Source organism: Protopterus annectens, chromosome 2.part1 (genome assembly GCF_019279795.1).
Source record: "Protopterus annectens isolate FY-2018-M chromosome 2.part1, PAN1.0, whole genome shotgun sequence".
Classification (NCBI taxonomy): Eukaryota; Metazoa; Chordata; order Ceratodontiformes; family Protopteridae; genus Protopterus; species Protopterus annectens.
Genome location: NC_056729.1, coordinates 454342389 through 454367793, shown reverse-complemented (window position 1 = coordinate 454367793; position 25405 = coordinate 454342389). Strand labels below are relative to the sequence as shown.

General features: G+C 38.8%; 1 protein-coding gene across 1 annotated transcript in view; it reads right to left on the bottom strand.

The window, feature by feature from the left end:
- DCLK2 (doublecortin like kinase 2) overlaps positions 1 to 25405 on the bottom strand; it is a 1465027-nt gene that overhangs the window by 508132 nt on the left and 931490 nt on the right. Inside the window, exon 5 of the mRNA XM_044063457.1 lies at positions 12019 to 12132. Within this exon, the coding sequence (XP_043919392.1) occupies positions 12019 to 12132 (114 nt within the window). The remainder of the gene's footprint in view (positions 1 to 12018; positions 12133 to 25405) is intronic.

The window sequence follows — 25405 nt, the reverse complement described above, 5'->3', positions numbered from 1 at the left end:
TCAGAAAACAATCATCCGGAGTTGGGAGAGATTTACAAAAGTTAATGGAAGTACTATAATTCATGGGGGAAGACAAACTCAGAAAACAATGAGTAGAACAGAGAAAGATGAAACTATCTATTTTGATACAACATATTTTTATTTTAGTTCTAAAGTTACAAATCAGGTAAACTATTTTTGGAATTATTTAATTTCCTTGAAAGATGCTACAAAATGGTTAGATGAGAAACTGTTTTTTTCTTATAGAAAAGGAAAGAATATACATATTTTTTTTAGTGAGGAGTAGATTCAGTATTCCCTCAATAAATATATTATACATCCCCATCTCATACGGAACATTTATTTGTGGCAGGTGCAAAGCCTGTAAGTATGTGGTTAAAGAATTTTCTAAAATTAACAAGATTTCCTTTAACGTATGTGACCATTTTAATTGTAACATAGAGGGTGTTGTATATGCCCTGAGATGGCCCTGCAATACATTTTACATTGGGGAGACCAAGTGATCCGTTAAAATCAGGTTGTCGGAACATGTAAGAGACATTTTAAACAAGAGAGCAGAAAGTCTGATAGCTGCATATTTTAACAGGTTCCATCATGGGGATAGTAAGGGGCTACAGGGTACTATATTGGAGAAGATAAAAGTTTCACAATTTGACTTACTTTTAGTAAAAAAAAACAAAAAACTACTATTTAAAGAATCAACTTACATTTTAAAATTTGACACTTTATCCCCTAGAGAGTTAAATAAAGAATGTAATTGGAGGTTGTTTATTTGATTGTGTAATTAAGTATTAATTGTTTTATGTATTTAAGGCAAGTGTTTTGTAATGTGTTTTACTCCTTGAAGGCTTTTGCTGAAACGTCAAAGTTTTATTAAATTTCTTTGGTACACTGGCTGGTCGTTTCTTTTGTGCTACAGTTTTTACAGTTGTTGCAGTTAAAAATAAGGAGCAAACCTGCATGATCAAACAATGTGCATGGAATAGTTTCTAGGTCAGAGATGGAAGGAAACTGTGTGATGGGGAATAGACAGTAGTCACGTTTAGTGAAGGAATTAAAGGGGCTGAAAATATATATACCCAGGTATGAGGGGTGACGTATACTACAGGGGGACAGGTCTAACAACCTGAATAATTTAATGTCAGGCAGGATTTTCTGGCTTTCAGATACCTCTATATAAATTTGCATGTTCTCATCATGTATCTGTGTTTTTTGTTTCCTTTGTCCAAAAACATACTTGGGTGTTTTTACCTCAAACTCACCACAAAAAAAAAAAAAAAAAAAAAGGACGACTGAATGGAGTCATAGGCAACAGCACAGACTTTAGGCAGTGTTTATTGGAGGAAGTGTTGTGTAGATCAACCACTTTAGGCATCATTTGTGGTGTGTAGCATCCCCAAGATAAGAGAACAAAGATAATAGAATGAGTACTGTGTCAGGGACAGCCACAAGATTCTGTAAAATTTGAGTATCCAGCTTATATTGAACTATGTCGGTGACCAGTGAAACTGTGAGGGGGGGTCTATGTGCTTCTGCACTAGCCAGAGTGTGTGCCCACCATAAAGTCCAACAGTCTTGAGTCAAAAAGCCACTGGTTGTCTGGTGTCCAGTTGTCCAGCTTTGGTTGCTTGACATAGCAAAAGCTAGATGTAAAACCAATCACGTAGCCAGACTTGAACTAAAGATTGCTACATTAGACATAATTGTTAGGAGGAGACTGAACATCCTGTGTATCCAGGAGACAAGGTTTATTTCTTTATTGTATTTGTTTACTGGGATAGCCCAACTGGGCAGAAAGCTCCCCCTTGTCAGCAGAGGCCTGTGGAGAAAAGCTTCAGAAATATTGGAACATTACATAAAGAACATAATAAACAGAGGTATACAAGCAACAAATATACAAATTTTAAACAGAGTATCATAAATTAATAGCAACATCATATAATGAATTATGAAACTTTTTCAAGGGAAAAGGCTTGAGAAAAAAATCCATAAAAAGCATAGTAACAGAAATATATTAGTTACAAAGGCATACAGACAATAAACTAATCTACAACATTTAATCAGATTATTATTAATCATTAGCAGCAGTATCTACAGAACTATTGAACATATTTGGAAAATAACTTGGTACAAGGACAGAAAAGGAGGAAATGGGGGATTAGCATCAAGGGGTGAGAGAGAATGTTTTAGGATAGGAACAAGGAAGAAAAGGGAGACAACAAAGAGAAGATATTGGAAAAATAACCAAGTGCTTAGAAAGGAGCTAGAAGGGGCAGAACATTTATCATCCAGGAGTAGTGCATGCACACAGCCAGCTCTCTTTTCACCTTTTTACATATTCTCTTGTTTGTGCCTTACAAACATTTGGTGTTTACATTGTTTCTTAAAGAGACAGAGAGAGAGGGAGGGAGGGTGTTCCAAATATTGGACAGGAAAGCAGGCTACAAGAGTCACCACCTGAGTTGTTAGCATACTTCTCAACTGTCCAGATTTTCACAGAATGTCCATATTTTTGCCATAAATTTTGGTCCATTACTCATAAAATTTGTGTTTTTCTAGCAAAACAGTGAGGATTCTAGTCAGTAAAAAATGACATACATACATTTGAGTCTTAGGATTCATATCTTTCAAAAAAAAATACATGCTAACACACAACCTGATATTCTAGCAACTTTCTAAGTTTGCAAGAGCAATATTTAAAATCTGTCCCTATTTTTGGGCCTTTGTCCTACCATTATTTTAGGATCTGCCCAGATTTTCTGTGCTAAGAGGTTGAGAGACATGGTTGCTTGCTTTTGTAGCAGTTAATAACATTTTCTCATTGGATCTCAGCTGTCTACTTGGATTATAAATTGGAGAATATTTTCAAACTAGGGAAATTGTCTGGATAATAGACATGTTTATGGGAAGTGACTAGTTGGGAAAGTGTATGGTACTACTTTAGCTCTGACAACTATAAAGTTAGAGAATATTTTTCAAACTAGGGCAATTGTCTGGATAATAGACATGTTTATGGGAAGTGACTAGTTGGGAAAGTGTATGGCACTGCCTTAGCTCTGACAACTATAAAGTTAGAGAATATTTTTCAAACTAGGGCAGTTGTCTGGATAATAGACATGTTTATGGGAAGTGACTAGTTGGGAAAGTGTATGGCACTGCTTTAGCTCTGACAACTATAAAGTTAGAGAATATTTTTCAAACTAGGGCAGTTGTCTGGATAGTAGACATGTTTATGGGAAGTGACTAGTTGGGAAAGTGTATAGTACTGCCTTAGCTCTAACCAGTGAAGTTTTTTTTTAAGGCCAGACACTGATGTCTCCCACAATGATGATTGCAGCAAACTTTACCACCTTATTATAGCACTGTTCCAAGAGTAAGAGTTTTGTGAATTGTAGGTTAACCAAGATGGGAGCAGCATAAAGTATTGTAGGAATGAGCAAGGATTGAGTAATACTTATTCTGGCATTATCTGTGAGGTATTGTTTGACTATATAGCATGCACTTAGCTTTTGGCGGGTGTTTTTTACTGATCAAAATTTAAGCTTTCATCAATACCGACTCATGGAAGTTTAGTTTGAATTACTAGTTCTATGTTGGTGGTGTTAGAAGAAATTATTTTGAAATGATTTTTGTAGTCATTTAAATACTTTGGACCAGCTTTATTTTTTTAAAGGTTAAGAAGCAGCTGTGTATTGGACAGCCATGCCTCTATGGTGGAGACAGACTTGGGTAAGTTTCAAATTATCAATGCTTTAAGCAGAACAGATGATTGTTGAATTGTCTGCATAGTGCTGATAGTAGCTTGTTTAGATGCTAGATAGAGATAATTAATGAAAACGTTGCACAGCAGAGAACCTAAAATAAATCCTTTAGGGACACCCACTGTAACATAGTAGTTATTTATACGTTTTGATTTGATTTGATTTTTACTGGTGTTTCTGAGATGTTTATAGTATTGATGGGTATCTGTTTTTTTTTTCAGGTTATGTCTGCCTCTCTCATGAGTACTTTTTGAAAGACAGGGTGTTGGATTCAATTTAATTCTTTTAGCTCGTTTATTATGGTAAGGAACATTGAGTTAAATAGGGCTACAGCTTCATCAAGTGTAAGGAGTTTGAAAAGCCTGCTAGTTGGCAGATTTTAGTGCTGCAGTAAATTAGTCCTTATTAAAGAAGGAGAGGTCATCAGCAAGATTGTACTGGTGCTGTTTTTGGTTAGGTTTATGATGCTTTAATTTAAAAATGGATATATGATCACTTAAACTATTGGTTTAAGCACCTATTGAGAGGATTTTGTTTCAGGTATTAGAGAGAATCCAATCTAAGGTAGAGGCTCTATTAGATTTTTTTTGTTGTACCATGTAAGAGCTGTAATAAGCTGAGTGAAACCATATATATTAATGACATTAATATGACTGTTACTGTAATAGTTTGTCAGTATTCAGGTCTCCTAAAGTTATTGTCTTGAGTGAGATTTTGCTTGATGACCAAGAGAAAAGTTCTTCAGTAGTAACTATGTTATTTTCCTGGGGAAAGTAAGATCTTATAAATCAAAGGCTTTTATGAACATTAATTTGCAAAGATGATACAATTATTTCAGCACTGAAGAGTAGGGGTGGGCTTATATGATTCCTAGAGAGGTCAAAAGTCCTGATGTAGATAATGGCCACTGCACCACCTTATGGGTTCAGTCAAATCTTAAGGTGTTATATCTCTGTGGTAAGATTTCTTCTTCTTTTATTTATTGTTTAAGCAAAGTTTCTGTGGCTACTAGTATATCTGCGGAGTGGCAGGCTACCCAGGCATGCACACCAGTAAGTTTGTTTCTATACTTCTAATGTTAAATTTGCATTGGTGGAGACTGTATGGGTTTGAGGGATGAATATATTGTGATGTGGCAGTGGCAGACTTGTTACATTGTTGACTGTTTGCAGACCTGGGTTAGGATGGATGTCACCATATGTTTTCAAATGAAAAGACTGCAGGGAGAATGTATAAGGGTCTTTGAATTTCAGCCTTGTTCTACAGGAAGGCTTGTCGATTAAGTTGTTGTGAGTGTTGGTGGAAGGGTAGTGCAGCAAAATCACTTGGCTTGTGATCCAGAGTCTAGTACACAGGGTGACCACAAACTAGAAATAGTACTGGAATTGTGGTGATGACAAATATTCTGAAGACAGTGAGGGAGGTCACCAGAATTAGCGATAGATTTATGGCAAATGAAAAAGAGAGGGGGGTAGTTATAATCTGAGCTTATGCTGCACAGCAAGGTTGTGATGATTAAAGAAAGGAATGCACTCAGGTAGCAGTTGCAGGACCTACTAGATAGAACGATGTAAGTTGGTGTCAATTCTGGGAGATCTGAATGCTTATCAGGACAGACAGTATAGGATACGAGGACTGGCTGGGATCACATGAGTGGGGCAACCAGAATAAAAAAGGAGAAGCCATTCTTGAGTTCTGTCTGGCAAATGGTTTGATGGTGTCCAACACACATGGTTCAACAGTCACAAGATCACACATGAAAGGCCAACATGCCTAGTAAGGAAAGAGTGTTGGGCTAGAATTAGAGATTGCAAAATCATCTGTAGTGAAATACCATGGTATAAAACATCAGTGGCCACAATCAGCTGCAAGCAGTGATTATGGAAGGATCCAAGGTCAACAGAAATTAGGAAGCTGACTGGAGTAAAAGCACAAGAACGTAAGGAAATACTCAGGACTCTAGCACCTCAGGAAATAGGTGCAGTTAAGGAAGAATGGCAGCATGTCAAAACAGCATGTCTGAAGCTACAGAACGGATATACGCCAGAGTCAGGTATGGAAATACGGGACAGAAGGAAAGGTGGTGGTAGAATGTAGAAATCCACAAAGTTATCAAAAGAAAGGAGTGTAGGAAAAAGTGGGAGATAGAAAAGGCAGACTGTGCTAACATGGAATACAGGTTGGCTAACAAACAGGCTAAGACAGCAGTTGCAGTAGCAAAGGACAGAGCATCAGAGACACTATACCAGCGTCTGGAAAGCGACTTAGCAGATGGTACAAAAAACTATATCAGGTTGCAAGGCAAAGACAGAAAGAAAATGAAGATAGTCATAAGACATCAGTCATAAGGGGTGCCAGCAGCAACCTACTCACCAGTCTACATGTCACTGAAGTAGATGCAAGGAGTAGTTCTAGCAGCTTCTGAATGAAAAAAAAACACAGAAGCTATAGCAACCCATGTACAGCCTACAATGAAAGAAGACAAATGCCCACCCTAGAAGAAGTATGAACAGCACTAAGGAAAATGAAGTTAGAAAAAAGCAGCAGGCTCAGAGACAGTCAAGGCAGACATTATGAAGATGCTGTGTGAGTTAGGGGAGAAATAGCTCCTGAGGTTACTCATAGCAGTACGGAGAGAAAGTAGTATCTCAGTGACTGGATAATAAGCATTCTAGCACCACTATACAAGAGGAGAAGATATATTCACACCTGTGGATAGTACAGAGGTATCAAACTTCTGTCACACTGCTTGAAAGCTCTGGAAGGAGTGATTGACAAATAAATACAAATACGGCAAAAAGTAAGATGGGAGATCAAACTGTGGATTCCATTCAGGAAGCAGCACAACTGACCTGAGGTTTGCAGTCAGACAGAGAGTTGAGAGGAAGCTAGAGATGAGGAAAGAGTCCATCTGGGGATTCCTAGCCTTGGAGAAAGCATATGCTAAGGTTCCATGAACGCTGACCTGAGCAGTCCTGTGGTGGTCTGCAGTCCTGGAATCACAGGTAGAATTAGTGCAGGTTTTGTACAAAGGACCTAGTGACACAAGTACAAACAGTGTTCGTATAAACAGAGGGGTACCCAGTGGAATGGGTATGCTTCAGCATCGAGCTCTGAATCCACTGCTGTTCATACTGGTGATGGACTACATTAGGAAGCAGTTTCTAAAGGACAGACCAGCAAAGCTGCTGTAAGCAAACAATGTGGCACTACAAGCAGACTCTGAAGAGGAACTTCAACAATGATAGGGGACTGGAATGCAAAAAAAAAGGCACATGGGGTGAAACTAAATACAGACAAGACAGTTGTCATAGCAGCAAATGGGGGAAATCAGAAGAATAATCAAAGAAAAACAGTCAATTCACTTCCATAAAATGAGGAAAGGCATCACCAGTACCAAATATTTATATTAAAAAAAATTATTATATAAAGGATTATGATTGGGTCGCCAATCACAAATGGTTTATTATGTGTTAGAGACATGGATGCCAAGAAACTCACCTCAAGAGTGAGGCCTGATCATAGTTCTTTATAGTGCACGGAGCTTTAACTGCTCCATGTACTACTAGTTATAGGAAAATAAAAATGCTAAATGTTGCCATAAAACACTTAGCAGGAGTTGTGAGAAAGATCGTGTAACACACTCCCTTTATGCTTATGCTTACCTTGCCATGCCTCTTAAATGTCCAGATTTTCTCAGAATGACTAGATTTTTTGTTCTCATATGTTTCATCTGTTCTTCATAAAATCTTTATTTGTACAAATAATTGAGGATTGAAGTCACTAAATAATGACAAACATTTGAGTTTCAAACTTTATATCCTTCAGAAAATGCAGGCAAACACACATCTTGTTATTCTAGCTACATTCTGCTGGCTGGGAGGGGCCAACAAAATACTACACCTGTTGCATCTGTGCATGATCCTTGCACAGACCTGTTGTTTATGTCTTCCTTTTTGCATGTGCGGAATTTGAATACACGAAGATGTTTCTGTGCTGTGGAGCATGGACACACAAGTAAGAGGTAGGTGTGAGTTTGTGTGTGCATGCACGTGTGTGCGTAAAATTCAATAGTTAGGGATAGAATGTAGTAGTGGTAATTTGCTCAGGCTCAAACACTGTACCTTAGTTACAGGAAACAAGAATCCTCTACCTCAACTACCAAGCTGCTAAAAAAATAAGTTTTCAAGTGTATTTTCAAGGAATTCAGTTTCAAGTGCATTTTTCAAAGAACTGTGAGCTTCGAGGAAAGAGAAGTTTACTGCCACTCATACCAAGTCTGCTTACAATCTGCAGCTGTTTTGTTTAGCAAATGGTATAACTATTGTGCTACTGAGCTAGAAAGCATTGCTAGTGGCACAACAGGTTACACACTTGTTTTTGATGCAGAAGGCTGTGGGTTCTACTCCCACAGCATGTAGATGGATTGCTGATACTGTTGCATACTTTAAGTGGGCTGGGTTGCTGCAGTCCTGAGTATGTCTTCCTTTGGATGAGATGCCTAGTAACTATGAACCTGTTATCAGTTTGCAATCCATAGCCTATTGCAATATTACCAGCTTACCATTTGTTTTAATGTAACATAAGAATGTTATTCTTCACAGGCAACAGGCACTGAATTTGTAGATGAAAGTCTGAAATATAAAGTTGATTGCTAGCAGCAACCTCTTCATTAGTTACAGATCTCTTTAATTTGGAATTACTCAAATTACTTTTACTTCTGCAGAAATTATGCATATTGACTGATATTGGTGGATTGCAATGACTGAAATTTGAGTGGCCTTTTATGGATGAAATGTTCTGAAATGGGTAGTTTTGTCATTATTGGTTTATAAATACCATTTCATTGCTTACTGCAAAAATGTTAAAAAAATATACATTTAAAACAACCTCTAACATGTGGTGCTGTACTATACTAGGAATATAATTTAATACAATTAGGAAAGTGAATCAAAGAACTCCTGTATGATTACATGGTTCTAAAATGTGTGCAAGGGGCCTATGATTTGAAAACAACACAAACGTAAACTTTATCCACCACTGGCCAAATACATTTTCTTTGAATGTGGGTTTCAATGCTGCTTTGATGAATGTGAGTTTCAAGGGCAAAGAAGTTTTAATGCTAACTCTGTTTTCATTGTGAGACTGTATTGCTTTGTTTAGCAAATGTCTGTCAGTGTTTGCACTATAACATTTGAAATAAAAAAAAAATAAATTAAATCTAAATATCTGTAATCATTGTAGAGGTAAAGCAGAAAACAGTATGCACACTGAGAGGTTTGTACAGTGTTTATGGTAACTGGTGAGAAATAGACAAGTAATGAGACACTGGAATGGCTGGGGGGGGGTCCCGATCCATTACCCTGCTTAGGGCCCCATTTAACCATGATCCGGCTCTGATTCTAAGTTTATACAAAAAAGAAGGGATGTCTTATCAGTATAGACCACAGGCAGAAACACAGTTTTTATTCTGCTTCTATCTTTTGCTGGTTTGCAGATTTGACTGCCTACCATGAGAACTGACTTTAATAAGTGCTTAACATTTGCTAAGATCGAGATCAGAGCTATAATCAGAGGGGCTGTAGCCAACTGGCAGAGTGTCAGGGGTAGTGTGTGACAGAAGAATATTAAATAAAGCTGAAAACTAAGGTGTTCAAAACAGTGGTGTGACCAGAACTTCTGTATGGTACAGAAAACTGGGCAGTCAAGGCACAGCAGTTGAGGAAGCCTGAGGTGATGCAGATGAAGTTCCTGAGACAGGTGGTACATTGCACATTGTGGAACAGACAAAGAAATAATGACATCATAACAGAAGCCAAAATGTCTCCAGTTGCAGAGATCAAAGAGAACAGATTACTGTGGTTTAGGTGTATGTGCAGGAAAGTGAAAGAGGAAGTGGTGAAGATTTGGGACAGACAAAGACAGCAACAGCAAATCAGAGTGCCCACCAAAGAGACTGATGGACTGTGAGAAAGGAGACCTCCTGTCAAAGGCAGTAATAGAGTGAAACTGAGTCGAGAGAGGTTGCAACAGGTGACACAATAACCCGGCCCCATGTAGAAAATGGGAAAAGAGGGGTTTGATTATGATCAAGCATCCTGGGAATTTTTTGACAGTATGTGTTCTAATTCATCCAAAATCTGTGAACTGTGCATGTGTTTTTGTGACATATTTTCTATACATATAGGATATGCATCATACTTTCCATAGAAATAACATTCTAGCCTGACAGCTTTGAGGATGGAAAAAATTAAAGGCACATGATCTGTAGCAAAAGAAATACACTACAATTTCACTTACCCAAATTCTTCCAGAAGCATCCAGAATGCTTGGATAAATGGGAGTGTCAATAAATAAGATGGCATCCTACATATATTAACACATGCATTTTATTTTGGGATCCATGAAGATAATTATTAAAGTGGAATAATCACAGACACTCCCTTGTACTTAGGTAAACACAGAATAGTGTTAATGTCCAGAAAAAATGTGACAACACCTTTCACTTAAAAACTTTTGATTTGCTAAACTAAGCTGTTCAGTGCAATAAAATTATGAGCTTTCTGCCCCTCTTATCACCAGTCACTCCTTATGTGAGATGACAGATGCAGTCCCGCCACAAACTGAGTTTTTGACATGCAGGGTGATACAGTCTTTTGACTAGTCCTTTACGGACTGTGAAGCACAGCCACAGTAAGGACATGGGCAAAGTAGAACTGGAAGCCTTTGATAAGTAGTAATTAGTCAAAGTATGTGAATGGAAGACATACCAGCACTGGCATCAGTCAGACAAAGAACACTACTACATGTTGAATAATGCCATTCCATCACATCCTGCTCATCACTGTACCTTTGTATGCTTCCTGTCTGACAACAGGGGTCACGTGAAATGGTGATGCATCGTATTCTCTCCACCTGTGAGGGAAGAGAATGCTACTGGTTGCTTCATTTAAGCCTGTTCAGTTAATAATCCTTTTGGGCTTGTTCCTAATCACAGTTCAGCAGCAAAACAGATGGATATTTTGCCTCTTAGTCAGAGGATCACAAATGTGGCTATTAGAGACAAAGTGAATAACATCTGGAACAGATGTCCTAAAATGAGGTAACCGCACGCCCCTCAAGTGTCCAGATTTTCACAGAATGTCCAGATTTTGCCTCATATTTTTGTTATATTCTTTATAAAATTTGTGGTTTTCTGGCAAATCACTGAGGACTGAAGTCACTAAAATAATGACATACATTTGAATTTCAGACTTCATATCATTCAGAAAATGCATGCTAACACAATTTCTTTTATTCTAGCAACTTTCCAAGTTTATAACAACGATATTTAAAATGTGTCCCTATTTTTGGGCCTTTGTCCAGACTTTGTGCACTAAGAAGTTGAGAGGTATGGGTAAGATGATGGACTCAACACAGCCAGCAATGGTTTGTTGGCTGTGGGAACTGAGAGTTGGGTTACTGGAATTCCTATTAAAATATAGTCTCAAAAATGAACACAATGCTAGAATGACTGTTGGCTATTCTCCGCTGTGTCTTAGTGTTCGATATGTTTTAATACTGTTGGTATTCCTCGTATGTGTGCATAGCACATAACAGTACTGCATTTCCAAAAACATTACCCTGTGTGAAAAATGTATAAAACTTTACTCTATGCGAATGCAATTAATTTAAGTGGTATCTCGACTGATAATTTGCTGCACAGCTGGTATACCACAAAGGCGGAAAGCCAAACTGTTTGGCTGTTCATCTAGAAAAAACCCTAATTTCCCAAAAGAGGAAATATTCATGCCTTTACAAGCAAGCATTATTACTGCTGACTATTTCTACATCCCCATAAGTAAAGATTTCTGAAAGGTTGCTGAGTAAACAAGCAATCTCTGCTAAAAAATAAAAATAAAAAAAAATAACGAAAGGTAACACCAACAGGGAGCATGCTATGCTTTGCTGAATCAGTTTCATTATTAAATTTTCTTGCCAACAGCAAAAGCTTCACTTCTAGATAAGAACAAAGTGCTATTACTGAGGACTGTTCAACAACAAGATATCCTGTTTCCTTTTGTAGGCAATTCCCAGTGGAACTCTAAATTTGCAATTTCTGAATCAGCCCCTATTTTTAAATTACATTTAGCTGCAGCTTTTTGTAGTATTTCAACAACTCCTCAAACATACCACTTGTTTTCTATCACATCACCTAAATTACAGCATTTAGTTGAGCAAATGAATATACAACTAACTGAATGTTTTTCATTATTACCTGAAACAGGAGATTTGCTACGGCGAGACAGTCCAGGGCTTCTGGATCCAGGATTCCTTGCCCCAGGTCCAGTGCTGCCTGTTCTGGAGTAAGGACTTTTCAGAACTCTACACTCTGTAAAAAAAATAAATACATAGAAATAATAAGCATTTCAGTTATATTCTGTACTGCCACAAAATACAAAGTTAACATGCGCACACACGCACGCACACACACAAATAACTACAACAAACAAGTCATATGTACAGTGAATATAAAAAGTGTACACACCCCTGTTAAAATGCCAGGTTTTTGTGACATAACAAAAATGAGACCACAATAAATCATTTCAAAACTTTTCCCATCTTAAATGTGACCTATTAGCAGTACAATTCAATTGAAAAATAAGCCTGTTAGGGGAAAAATATAAAAAATAAAAAGCGTACAATAAGCTGCTTGCAAAAGTATCCACACCCTTAAACTAATACTTTGTTGAAGCAGCTTTTGATTTAATTACAGCATTCAGTCTTCTTGGCTAGGAGTCTATCATATCTTGACTTGGCAATATTTGCCCACTCTTCCTTGTAAAAGCACTCCAAATCTGTCAGATTGCGAGGGCATCTCTTGTACACAGCCCTCTTCAGGTCACTCCACAGATTTTCTATTAGATTTAGGTCTGGGCTCTGGCTGGGCCACTCCAAAACTTTAATTTTCTTCTGGTGAAGCCATTCTTTTGTTGATTTGGATGTATGCTTGGGGGTCATTGTCGTGTTGAAAGGTGAAATTTCTCTTCATCTTAAGCTTTCTAGCAGACGCCTGAAGATTTTGGGCCAAAAGTGACTGGTATTTGGAACTGTTCATAATTCCCTCCACCTTGATAAAGCCCCAGTTCCAGCTGAAGAAAAGCAACCCCACAGCATGATACTGCCACCGCCATACTTCACCATGGGGATGGTGTTCTTTTGGTAATGCAAAAGTGTTGCTTTTGCGCCAAACGTACCTTTTGGAATTGTGGCCAAAAAGTTCAGCCTTGATCTCATCATACCATAACACAACACATTTTCCCACATGCTTTTGGGAGACAATGTATTGTTTTGCAAATTTTAGCTGGGCCTGGATGTTTTTCTGTGTAAGAAAAGGCTTCCATTTTGCAACCCTACCCCATAGTCTAGACATATGGAGAATACAGGAGATTGTTGTCACATGTAGTATACAACCAGTACTTGCCAGAATTCTTGCAGCTCCCTCAGTGTTGCTGTAGAGGCCTCTTGGTAGCCTCCCTGACCAGCTTTAGTCTTGTCTTTTCATCAATTTTGGGGGGATATCCAGTTCTTTACAACATCACTGTTGTCCAATATTTTCTCCACTTTTTGATGACTGTCTTCGCTGTGTTCCATGGTATATCCAATGCTGGGGAAATTCTTTTGTATCCTTCTCCTGAGTGATACCTTTCAACAATGAGATCCCTTTGATGCTTTGTAAGCTCTCTGTGAACCATGGCTTTTGCTGTAGCAGGCAACTGAGTAAAAATCAGGAAAATCCTGCTAGTACAGCTGTACTTTATTTGGGGTTAATCAGAGTCTCTTTAATTGATGGCAGGTGTGTACCCAAGAAGACTGAATGCTGTAATTAAATCAAACGGTGCTTCAACAAAGTATTAGTTTAAGAGGGTTCACACTTGTGCAACCAGCTTATTGTACTTTTTTAATTTTTTATATTTATTCCCCTAACAGATTTGTTTGTTTTTCAACTGAATTGTACAGGTTATATATCACATTAAAGGTGGGAAAAGTTTTGAAATGATTTATTGTGGTCTCATTTTTTTATATTACAAAACCTGGCATTTAACAGGGGTGTGTACACTTTTTATATCCACTGTATCTGAATCAGTGGCTATAATATATTCATAATGCTTGCTTGACTTTCTGTTTTACAGGCAATTGACAATCAGTAAGAACACAATTTGCATACAAAATGGCAACTCCAAATGACAATGACATATCATACTTTTAAACTAGAGATATGGGGTGTAGCAAAGACGGAGGAACAGGAATCGTACCGAGAGGTATTAAGCTAGCCTTACAGCTGGCATGACCTATGGAAATATCTCTCTGCAAGAACTGTCACTGTTTTACAAGTGTAATGATGGAACAAACTAAGTTAGGAGGGACGTATGTCAAAAATTAGATAAATACAGCAAGGAAAGTATTTGGCTATACAAGGAAACTAAACCTAGTTCTTAGGACTCCGATGTCCTAGCATTTGTGTGTCACACCAGCAAATACCAGTCTTTCTGCCTAGGAATGGATACTGATGGTCCTTGAGAGAAGAGATAACTAGCAGTGTTGTTCTAACTATTCACAGCATCAGTCAGTCTTACACTTATAGATACAATGAGTGCAGTTCATAGCCTTCCTCTGTACGAGAATACAAAATGTATGACAATAACATAATTATGCATGTTACCTGGAAGGAAGGGCAGGAAATTAATAACTAGCAGAAGCTACTGAGTTAATTTCTATTACAAGGTACTGCAGTCTTCGCAGACACTGGAAAGCCTGCCATCTTTTCACTGATTTGTGACCAGGATGGTGGGGACTATTGTTAAGACTGAAAAATGTTGGGCAGGCCACAGGGAAAGACAAAAAGCAAGTAAAAGGGTTATCTGTGTTAGCCACTAACCCAAGCATAAAAAGTTAATTGAATATTGCATGTTACCTTTATGAAATATAGGAAAATCCAGCAAATAGAACAACACATGTCAAGAAATTTTAAGTGTTGACTGTATCTAAGGTAGAAAGCATTGCTGTAATATAGAAACCTTGCAAACAGCTCAAAACACAAGACATCTTTAAAAGGAAACAAGGTTCTTCTGATTTAAAAAAAAGTGTTTTGCATCTCTTTTCATGCGCTGAATTCATTTAAAAGGTAAATCTCTTACTTAGAGCCAACCAACCAAATATATAAATGAGAAGGAAAACTAAAGCTGTACTGAATGTTTTTCTCTAATTTATTGTTGGACAGAATATATTGGATTCCGATGACACACTAAACAGTACTGAGGCACTCTGAATTACACTAACTTCTGTTGATTGGATTGGTCCCACTGAGACTATGGGCTGTTTTCAGAGAAGACTGGAGGGGAGAATCAAACAGATGAGAGGAAGTTTAACTAAGGGAGAGAGGGGAAAATTCCCCATTCTGCTCTTGTGGGGAGAGGCGTGTTTCCAGGTGTGAATAAAAGTCTGTGTTCTAAAGTCTTAAATGAAGGTGGAGAATGTTTCCTGCTATGACTGAAGATGAGCTACTGCATGACTACCTAAATAATTATAATTTGTAGGCCTAGTACGACAGAATGTAAACTATGACAGTGATCAAGGATGCAGTTTTGGTCAATACTAACAAAAGTCCAAAGGACAGGACTCAGAGACCAGGTGGTGTTACCTGAATGGGGTGTGAGGTCACTCAAGGCAGGTGATATGCAGAAATGATCTGCTACATGAAGTGTTGAGTTACAAGAAAAAAATCATGTGCAACTGTTGTGGTTCATAGGTTTATAGATTAGTACTAGGCTATCTGCCTTTGAGGATCATTTAAGCCTAGCTAACTGCCATATGCAAGAATCAAATCCACACATTGGGTCTGTAAGATAAACACCTTAACCATTATGCCAACTTACCACCTGGGAGGCAACTGAAACAAGAAGAGAGTCTTCTGTGAGGATTTTTTTATGTTCTAAGGACAAACACGCCTTCCCCAGACAGATGTGTTTTGGCAAATGATTATTTGTTGTTTAGTGTTTATAACTGAACACTTGTGTGTTTTACACATAAATGGCATGAAACATTGTATGATGCAGTTTCTTATCTGAGCTACTGTTGAATAAATTTTCTTTGAAAAAAACAGACATCTTGTATTGTTGTATTCAGTCAGAATCTACATTTTAACTTTAAACACAAGATGAAGAGCACTAATCCTTCATAATGATAGTGCTAGGAATGGAGATATTCTAAAGTCTCTCTAATGAAAGATTGAATCTTATCTCATTGAACCACACTTCAAAGAACAACATAAGTAAGCAACACTAACGTTTATCTGCATTTCCTACCATAGAGAACAGCAGTGTCTACTTACCATAAATGTAAATGTTTGAGTGTCTTCACTGTTGCAGTAATAATCATATGGGTTTGCCTTGCTGTGTTTGCAGTAGGCCAGCCCTTGTACCAGAGATTTAACTCCATCCTACTGGGCTGACATATGCCCTCCACCTGACATCGGGACATCTGGTTATAAGGGTCATCAGGCCAGCACCATCTTACAGGTCTTTCTAGTCCCCAGGAAAAAGAAGAGCCTCCTTAGGTGAAGCTCCAGGCCCAGAGTAGAAAACATCCAAAAGTTCTCATTATGCAGGGGAAGGAACCATTAAAGACCTATCTGGAAGGAGACAGAGTGAAGGGGTATGGAAGAAAGACAGGGAAAAGGATGCCCACCCCAACTTGCAAGCATGAGAGAAGGGATGGAGGGAGGGAAGACATACGGCAAAAGTGAAGACACTCGAACATCTACATTTATGGCAACTAGACATAACTGTACTATGTTCATTGTGTTTCACTGTTGTAGTAATAACCATATGGGAGGATGCTCAAAGCTGAAAAGGTGTGGCTAGAAAAAGGTACATCTAGGCAGAGGTTAAAATGCCCTGTAGGACTGCAGAGACAAACCCAGCCCTTGGTTTGGAAAAAATGGAAAGATTATAGTTGTTTGGTAAAGATATGGACAGAGGACAGAGGACCAAGTGCTAGCCTCAAAATTTCCCTGGTGGAAACCCCTCTAAAAAAAGCACTGCTGGCAGCAGAAGTCCTGATGGAATGAAATTTGATGTGTGATGAAATTTGCTTTCCACAATGCTTTTAACAGAAGGAAATACAGTTAGAAATCCATTCTGAAATGGTCCGTTTGCTGATAGGATTTCCCAGCTTGTTAGTAGCATGGACTGCAAAACCTTAGTTGGATTTTGTCTGCCTTGCTTCTGTCCAGACAGTATCTGGGTTGTCAGTGAATGTCAAATGAAAGAAGGATACATTTCCCTCTATTTTGTGAGTGAGGAAAGAATGAAAGTAGGTGAATGGACTGACGGAGTAAATTCAGAAACCACCTTTGGCATGAAAGAGGGATTACTCCTGAAAGAAACAATGCCCTGGTAAAAAATGAGGAAGGGTGCTGTGTACATAAATGCTTGGAGTTCTAAAACCCATATGGCTGAAGTGATAGCCACTAAAAGGCTATTTTTCAGAAGGGAAATTGAAATGTCATCTGTAGCAGTAGGCTCAAATGGTACTGGAGTAAGGTCTTCCAGGACAAAATTCAGATTCCAAGGGGGAATGGTCTTCATGGAGATCTAAAGTGAATAACAAACTTAAAGAATTGCTTCATAAGGGGGTGACAGAAGTGAGGTGGGTAGGCAGAAATGGCTTAAGAGTGAATTTTTACAGATGAGTAAGGCGGACCAGATTTGAATAAATGTGTATAATAAGCAATAAGCAAGCAACTGACTGATCGCAGCTGATCTCTGAGAGATATGTTGTTGGCACCAAACAGAAAACCTCTTTCATTTTGAATTGTATGATTATTTTGGCACTATGTTTTCTGGCTTCTTTCAGAATGTCCTGTACGTCCTTGTCCAAAATGAGACCTTGAAAAGCAAGCTAGTGGATCAATCATGCTGTCAGTCTCAAGCTGCTGTGGTTGGGGTGTATGATGAAAGCCCTGTTTTGTGTCCTGCTCGGGCTGTGGAGGATAAGGAACCAATGTAAGCTCAGTGAAAAAGGAGCAATAATGATCACCCCTGGCCCTCCCCTCCCTGGTTTTCAGGAATATCCTGGGGATGAGAGGTATGGGAGGGGAAAGCATAAAGAAACAGACCTGTCCATTTGAAGGAGAAGGCATCCATCCTGCAGCTCATTGGATATTTGGCCCTTGTGCCAAATTGTTGTAGCTGGCAGTTTTGGTCTGAAGCAATAAGATCTATTTGTGGCACACCACAAGCTTGGCAGATGAGTTTGAAAATGCTTTTGTTCAGGGTCCAGTTGTGAGGGTTCACCTCTGACCTGCTGAGGTGATCCAAATGAGAGTTGTTTTCCCCTTGCAGGTATTGTGCTAGAAGATGAAGTTACAGGTTTTGTGTTGTGTCCCATAAGGACATGATTTGGCAGCATAGAAGGTTAGCATGTGTGCATCCCTGCTTGTTCATGTACCACATTACTATGGCATTACCTGTTTGTATCAACAGAGTCCTTGGTTTCTAGGTTTCCTTGAAAGCTAGAATGAGCATGATAACAGCTGTCATCTCCTTTTGATTTATGTGTTTTCAAGAATTTTTGTTGTCATTTTCCTTGGAGGCTGTTGTAGTCTGCTCCCCAATTCAAGTGAGACATCTGTGATCAGAGTTGAGATCCACCAATGAAACTCCTTTTTTAGACAGGGTAGGAGTATAATGTGTTGGTTTAGGGATTAGCTGTGTTGATTCCTAACATTTTTTTCCAAAAATATTGGATTTTCCTCATGTGAAGCCTGACTAGAGGAACCATTAAGATGCATGCGGCCATGAATCCCAGAAGCATGAGAACCTCCAGTCCTGGAATAGACTTGAGAGGAAGAAGACATTGGAAGTAGGTGATTAGGAAATATATCTTTTCCAGTAGTAGGAAAGCTCTTTGTAGCTCTGTGTCCAGCGACAATCTCAGAAAGGCTAGTTCCCTGGATGATGAGAGAATTGATTTTTTTAGATTCGTGGTGTAACCTAGAGAGAGAGAGTGAGAGACAGAGAGAAAATGGCCATCGTTTTCTGCAGGGATAAAATAATCCCTTGGAGAGAATCCTCTTGGATTAATGAGTCTAGGTAAGGGTAGATCTGAATGCCCTTAGTCTTGCAGTATGCAATACAAGAGACAGACATTTGGGGTAAATTCTTAGTGCAAGTAGTTAACTCATTCACTCCAATGAAGCTCAGGAGGTTTGCACTTTAACTTCCAATAAGCCTTTTGACAGAATCAAATTATGTCCTCACATTTCAAATAAATGTTCATATATCTGGAACCATAGGGGTTATGAAAGAAGTATAAATGGCTAATCCTTCAGCACAAACTATTTTTATAGTGGTAGTATGTTTTAGGTTCTAGATCTTAAACTGAATTTTATAAGTCAGAGTAAACACAGCAGCTATTAAGTTTGTAATATTTTATAAACATATTACATCTCAGCAACCACACACATACTATTCAGCATTTAATTACCAGGTGGTGTTGCCTGAATGGGGTGTAAGGGTGGCTGCAGGGTGATAGAGTCTTCTGTGAGGATTTTTTATGTTCTAAGGACAAACAGCCTTCCCAGACAGATGTGTTTTTGGCAAAGATTTGTTGTTTAGTGTTTATAACTGAACACTTGTGTGTTTTACACATAAATGGCATGAAACATTGTATGATGCAGTTTCTTATCTGAGCTACTGTTGAATAAATTTTCTTTGAAAAAAACAGACATCTTGTATTGTTGTATTCAGTCAGAATCTACATTTTAACTTTAAACACAAGATGAAGAGCACTAATCCTTCATAATGATAGTGCTAGGAATGGAGATATTCTAAAGTCTCTCTAATGAAAGATTGAATCTTATCTCATTGAACCACACTTCAAAGAACAACATAAGTAAGCAACACTAACGTTTATCTGCATTTCCTACCATAGAGAACAGCAGTGTCTACTTACCATAAATGTAAATGTTTGAGTGTCTTCACTGTTGATGGAGGGAGGGACATACAGCAAGCAAAAGTTGAAAACATCAACATTATGGAAAATGGAAAGATTATAGTTGTTTGCAAAGATATGGACAGAGGACAGAGAAATTTCCCTGGTGGAACCCCTCTAAAAAAGCACTGCTGGCAGCAGAAGTCCTGATGGAATGAAATTTGAGATGAAATTTGCTTTCCACAATGCTTTTAACAGAAGGAAATATGGACTGCAAAACCTTAGTTGGATTTTTGTCTGCCTTGCTTCTGTCCGACAGTATATGGGTTGTCAGTGAATGTCAAATGAAACCACCTTTGGCATGGATTACTCATGAAAGAAACAATGCCCTGGTAAAAATGAGGAAGGGTGCCATAAATGCTTGGAGTTCTAAAACCCATATGGCTGAAGTGATAGCCACCAAAAGGCTATTTTTCAGCAGGACAAAATTCAGATTGGGAATGGTCTTCATGGAGATGTTTTCTGGCTTCTTTCAGAATGTCCTGTAAGTCTTGTCCAAAATGAGACCTTGAAAAGCAATGGTTTTCAGGAATATCCTGGGGACGAGGAGGTATGGGGAAAGCATAAAGAAACAGACCTGTCCATTTGAAGATATTTGGCCCTTGTGCCAAATTGTTGTAGCTGGCAGTTCTCATGTGAAGCCTGACTAGAGGAACCATTAAGATGCATCTGCAGGGATAAAATAATCCCTTGGAGAGAATCCTCTTGGATTAATGAGTCTAGTTAGTCTTGCAGTATGCAATACAAGAGACAGACATTTGGGGTAAATTCTTAGTGCAGTAGTTAAGTCAAAGCGCAGAACAGAGAACTGAGAATGACCCAACTGCCTTGAAGTATAAATGCTTTCTGTGATATTTTGCTAAGGGAATGTGAAGGTGAATAACCTTTAAGATCCAAGGTAACCATATAATCTCTTGGAACAAGCATAGGCAAAAGGTTTTGCAAAGTAAGCATTTTGAATTTTGGGACCAGAAGAAATTTTAGTTTTAACCAACCTAGAATGGGCCTGCTGCATGATCCCTCTTTCCTTGAGACAAGAAAAAGTCTTGAGTAATAACCTCTTTCCATTTCCTGACAGGTTACTGCTTTGATGGATCTTTGTTGTAATAGCAGACTTGCTTGGTTTCAGTTGATTTGGTGGAATGGTAGGAATGCCAACAGGCTTTGGAAGGGAAGTGAAAGAGAAGCTATAGCTTGATATGATGATACTGCAGATCCATTTGTTTTAGGTAACTTTGACCTAATGGTTTACAAAGATTCTCCTAGTTTTATGGGTGCACAGGGTACAGGTGCAGGGAGGGAAGGAGAGCTTGGGGTGGGACTTGAGGGACAAGGGCAAGTAGGGGATTGGCTGAGTCATGGTAGCCCACTAGGCCTAGAAGTAGATTTTTGTTGCTTTGGTGGGCTAGCCCTCTTTAGCCTTCTCCTTTTTGCCTTTGCTGTGAGGGAGGAAAGGTCCAGAACTTAGTAGGATAGCTTCTATTAAACCTAGGTGGCAGAATCTGCAGAAAGTCCTTCACAGTCTGCATAAATATAGCCTTCTCCTTCATTTTTTTAAACAGGCTCTGCTTTGGGTCAAAACAAAAAGTCTTTGTCTAGAGGGGTATCTAGCATCTTAGATGTAACGTGATCTGGAAGGGACTGTTCCCTTAACCAGGCATGCTTACATACAACTGACCCTGAGGCTGATGCCCTGCTTGATGGTTCTACAACATCATAAACCACAATTCAAAGAATACTTTGCAACTTGAAAACTAGAGTTGCAGAAGTCCAGCAGTTCTTTGGAGAAATCTCTGTCTTCCATCCGCTCCAGTTTTCTTTCATACAGTCCAGAAGAGTTACCTGATACTTCATCATATAGAACTGGCAATTGAGAGCAGTCATAGCCATGGTGACAGAGCTACTTTTTTGCCAAAATGATCCAAAGTTCTACAATCTGTATCATTAAGTTCATGGAATTGCTGCCCTTAGGTTCCTTGGGACCCTGAATCACCACTTCAGGATCCACTGAAGGATTTCTAAACAGGTGTTTGTGAGAATCTAGAACCCTGTAAAATGGTCTGGCTTCTGATGAGCAGGTGGTTAAGAGTCAGGCTGCAAGCAGGAGTCAAAAATAACATCACTACTTACGACACTGTAAAATGGCCAAAGGTTTATGCTCAGGGAGCTTAAGAAATTCTCTAACTCTCTTAGACTGACGGTACTCCTGACATTCCCAATGGAAATAATCTATTATTTTATGAAGAGTTTCCCCAAAAGTAAAGCCCTTGGGTGGTGAAGCTGAGGCTAGGGAGTTTTCAAGTCTGAATCAGCATATGAGCCTGTTGACAATGGGTTCAATTATGCCAATGCAACCTCATCAGAATCACAAGAATCAGGGGATTCCCGTTTGGGAGGGGGGGACGGATTCTTCAGCAGTGAGAGGGTCTAGTAAGACTCTGCTTTCTGGTAGCTACAACACTAAGTAAATTCTAAACCAGTCTAAGCAGATCCTGCTGGTAGGCCTGTGGGGGGTTGGAACCTGAAGGCCTAGGCTTAGGCATGGCAGAAAGGATCCCTTTAAGTTTGGCCTTAGGCATGGTCCTAGGAGTGGCATTGGAAGCACTGGGACCGGGCTGCCGTTGGCTATGGCTTGTGCATAGTCAAGTGATGACTCCTCAGAGGTTCTCAGGATTTCCATACCCGAAATCTTAACATGGGGGTCAGAAGTGGTGGCCTAACCATCAGTCTTGGAGCCAACCATCAACCCTTGTCCTTCAATTGTGCAGACATAGTGAGTTATGAAGGCATGTCGGACACTGCAGTGCACACAACAGCAGTCTGCAATACTTACACAGGTATCAGAAGGGATTGCAAAGATGTCTCCTGCCCTTTAACAATCACAAATCTGGGGGACTGGCTGAAGAGGAAGCTGTGATATCTGCCCCCTTATGAAGTTTTGGATGCTCCTCCTTATATTTCAGGAGGGGTCACAATAAGGACTGGTGGATGCCATAATGCATGAAGATCCCTGATGTCCTTTTCTTTCTCTAGAAACTGAGCGAGGGACTCTGCCCAACCATGACTCATACTCCTATTAAAATGGAAACACTGAGGACAATTTGGAATGTCATGCTCAAGGCCTAAGCAAAAAAGGCAAACTAAGTGAAAATCATTATGTGGAATCTGTTTCCACAGTCAAGACAGATATTAGTTCTAGTACTTATGTAATCTAAATCTGCACAGTTAAAAACAGAAAAGGAAGTTTTCTCCAACAAGGCACTTAGCTTTGAGAAGTACTCTGGTCTTCAGATTGCCTGATGCACTCTGTGATGTGGAGGCTTTGGACTCCAACAGCAAGGCAGAGGTGTAAGATGGTGCTGGCAATTGGCCCTTATACCCTAATGTCCTGATGTCAGGTCCACCAGCCCAGAAGGGTTTAAGGATTAAATAAAGCATTGTGTTCTACATTAAATGAAAGTAATTGATAGTTTACATTTTAGGAAATCATTCTGATATAATTTGTAAGTGAAGTAAACTTGAAGAAATACTGTAATACCAATAACCCTTCAAGCACAATCCATATCAGCACAATATTGCAGGACATTTTCATGGTGTAAAATGTAGTACCACTTTGTATCTTACAACTGTTTATTAAATGCTTATCAGTATCATGTTAAAAGTATTTTCTGTGTGAAATGTATTACCATTTCATATCTTATACTTGCTTATTAGATTATCAGTACCATTTTGCAGAATATTTTCTCAGAGTAAAATGTTGTACCATTTCATATTTAACATTGCTTATTAGATGCTAAGTAAGCACTCTCAACAAAGTATATACTGATGTAACATTTAATTATCAGTGAATGTATTGTCTCCATTTTGTGTTTCTTTTTACCTTCTCTCTCTTTTTCTATTTTAATTACATACTACTTTGCATTCCTTTTTTCTTTTCTTTCCCCTTTATTTATTTTTTTCCACAGGTCATGAGATCCCAGGATCGGCTCCACCATGTACTTCCCAGGTCAGAGAATGTTCCATATTGACCTCTGCTTGCCCAGGGACATCTTCACATGGTCATGGTGGTGGCTCTGGTCCTGAATGCACCCTGATAGGGCACAACCTGGAAAGCCATGAACATAGTGAGCTTTGGACCTGGTCAAGGATGTGCTGAAGTGGGCAGTGGAGATGCACCTCTGGCTCATGCAGGGCCTTCTTCAGTGGGTGCAAGACTCACTGCCCTAGTTGGCTCTGATCAGCAATCAGTGGAGGCCTCTGCCCATGTCATCAGGATCTTGCAATACATGGCCTTGAGGTCCTCTGGAGCAAGGTATGCACTGCCACCTCTTAACCTCCCACTTTCCCTATCCTTTCTCCTATACCCTTCTTCCATACTTCCTTCCCCAACTTCTCTTTCATAAAAAAACAAAATGAAAACTAGGGTTGTCCATCCCCTGCAAGCTTTTCTGTAATTGCCACTAAGATCTCTCTCTCTCTCTCTCTCTCAATGACTCATTCAAATTTGCACCAAATTCACAGTTCATTACTCACTTCTTCAGCTGCTTACTGTATCAGTTTCATTAGTCTTCTGGTTACAACAATCAGAACAAAATCTTTCTGCTATTATCAGTGGTTTAGACCCACAATATCCCTTTAACATTTCAGTAATATAAACACCTTTTACCTTTTTAGCAATTAAATCAAGTTCTGAAGTAGCCCATATGTTGGAGAAGAGGGATTAATGTTGCCATGTGCTTATCCTGAGGAATGTTATTTGCCACAAACATTGGTCAGTTCTTTCAATATATCCTGACCATGACTCCATAGATGGCTTGAATTCAGTTTTTTTTCCTGAGTCATCTTGTTGTTACAGAAATATTTTATTACCGTATCATCACTTTTTCTATTCTATGTAAAGAATACATGAAGTCACCAATCCTAGTCCTTTCAGGCATGCTTTACTATCTTAGCACCATAGTCAAGTTCAAACATATTTTGCAAGCAGCTTGGCTCACATTTATGGATGCTCAGTGCAGCTAGCATATGGGCTAGCAAAGGCAATACATGACAGAATCTGTTATGTGTGTGTGGTTGTTCCAGAGATGACCCTCTACAACTACCAGTAAATTTTAGACAGTTTGGTTTCCAGCTTCCTGAGCACATTCTGAATGAGGTGGGGCCCTAACTTCATGAAGCCTCCAATATGATCTTCAATATACCACGTTTATGCTATGACACTGTTTATACAACATCAATAAATATTACCATTGGTTTAGTTACATCAAGAAATACTGGCATTACATCAGCTCATTTAGGATTATGCATTAGAAAGAATTTTAAGCACCCCACTCCAGACTGATATAGTCATCAAGATATCTCAGCATCCCCATGCACAGCTCCTTATTCATAGACCATTATATAGTAATATTTGTCCTATATAGTAATCAGGAAATTATTCCATCTATCTTAATTAATAACAAAAGGTATCTCATCCAATTGAAACAAAGTTATAATTCTCTGTACTCTGCCCTGCACACTAATAATATAATATAATGCCTCTTTTAGTACGTATTTATGTCAACATGTAGGCTCCTAACTAACAATATCACCAGACTACAGTGCCTTAG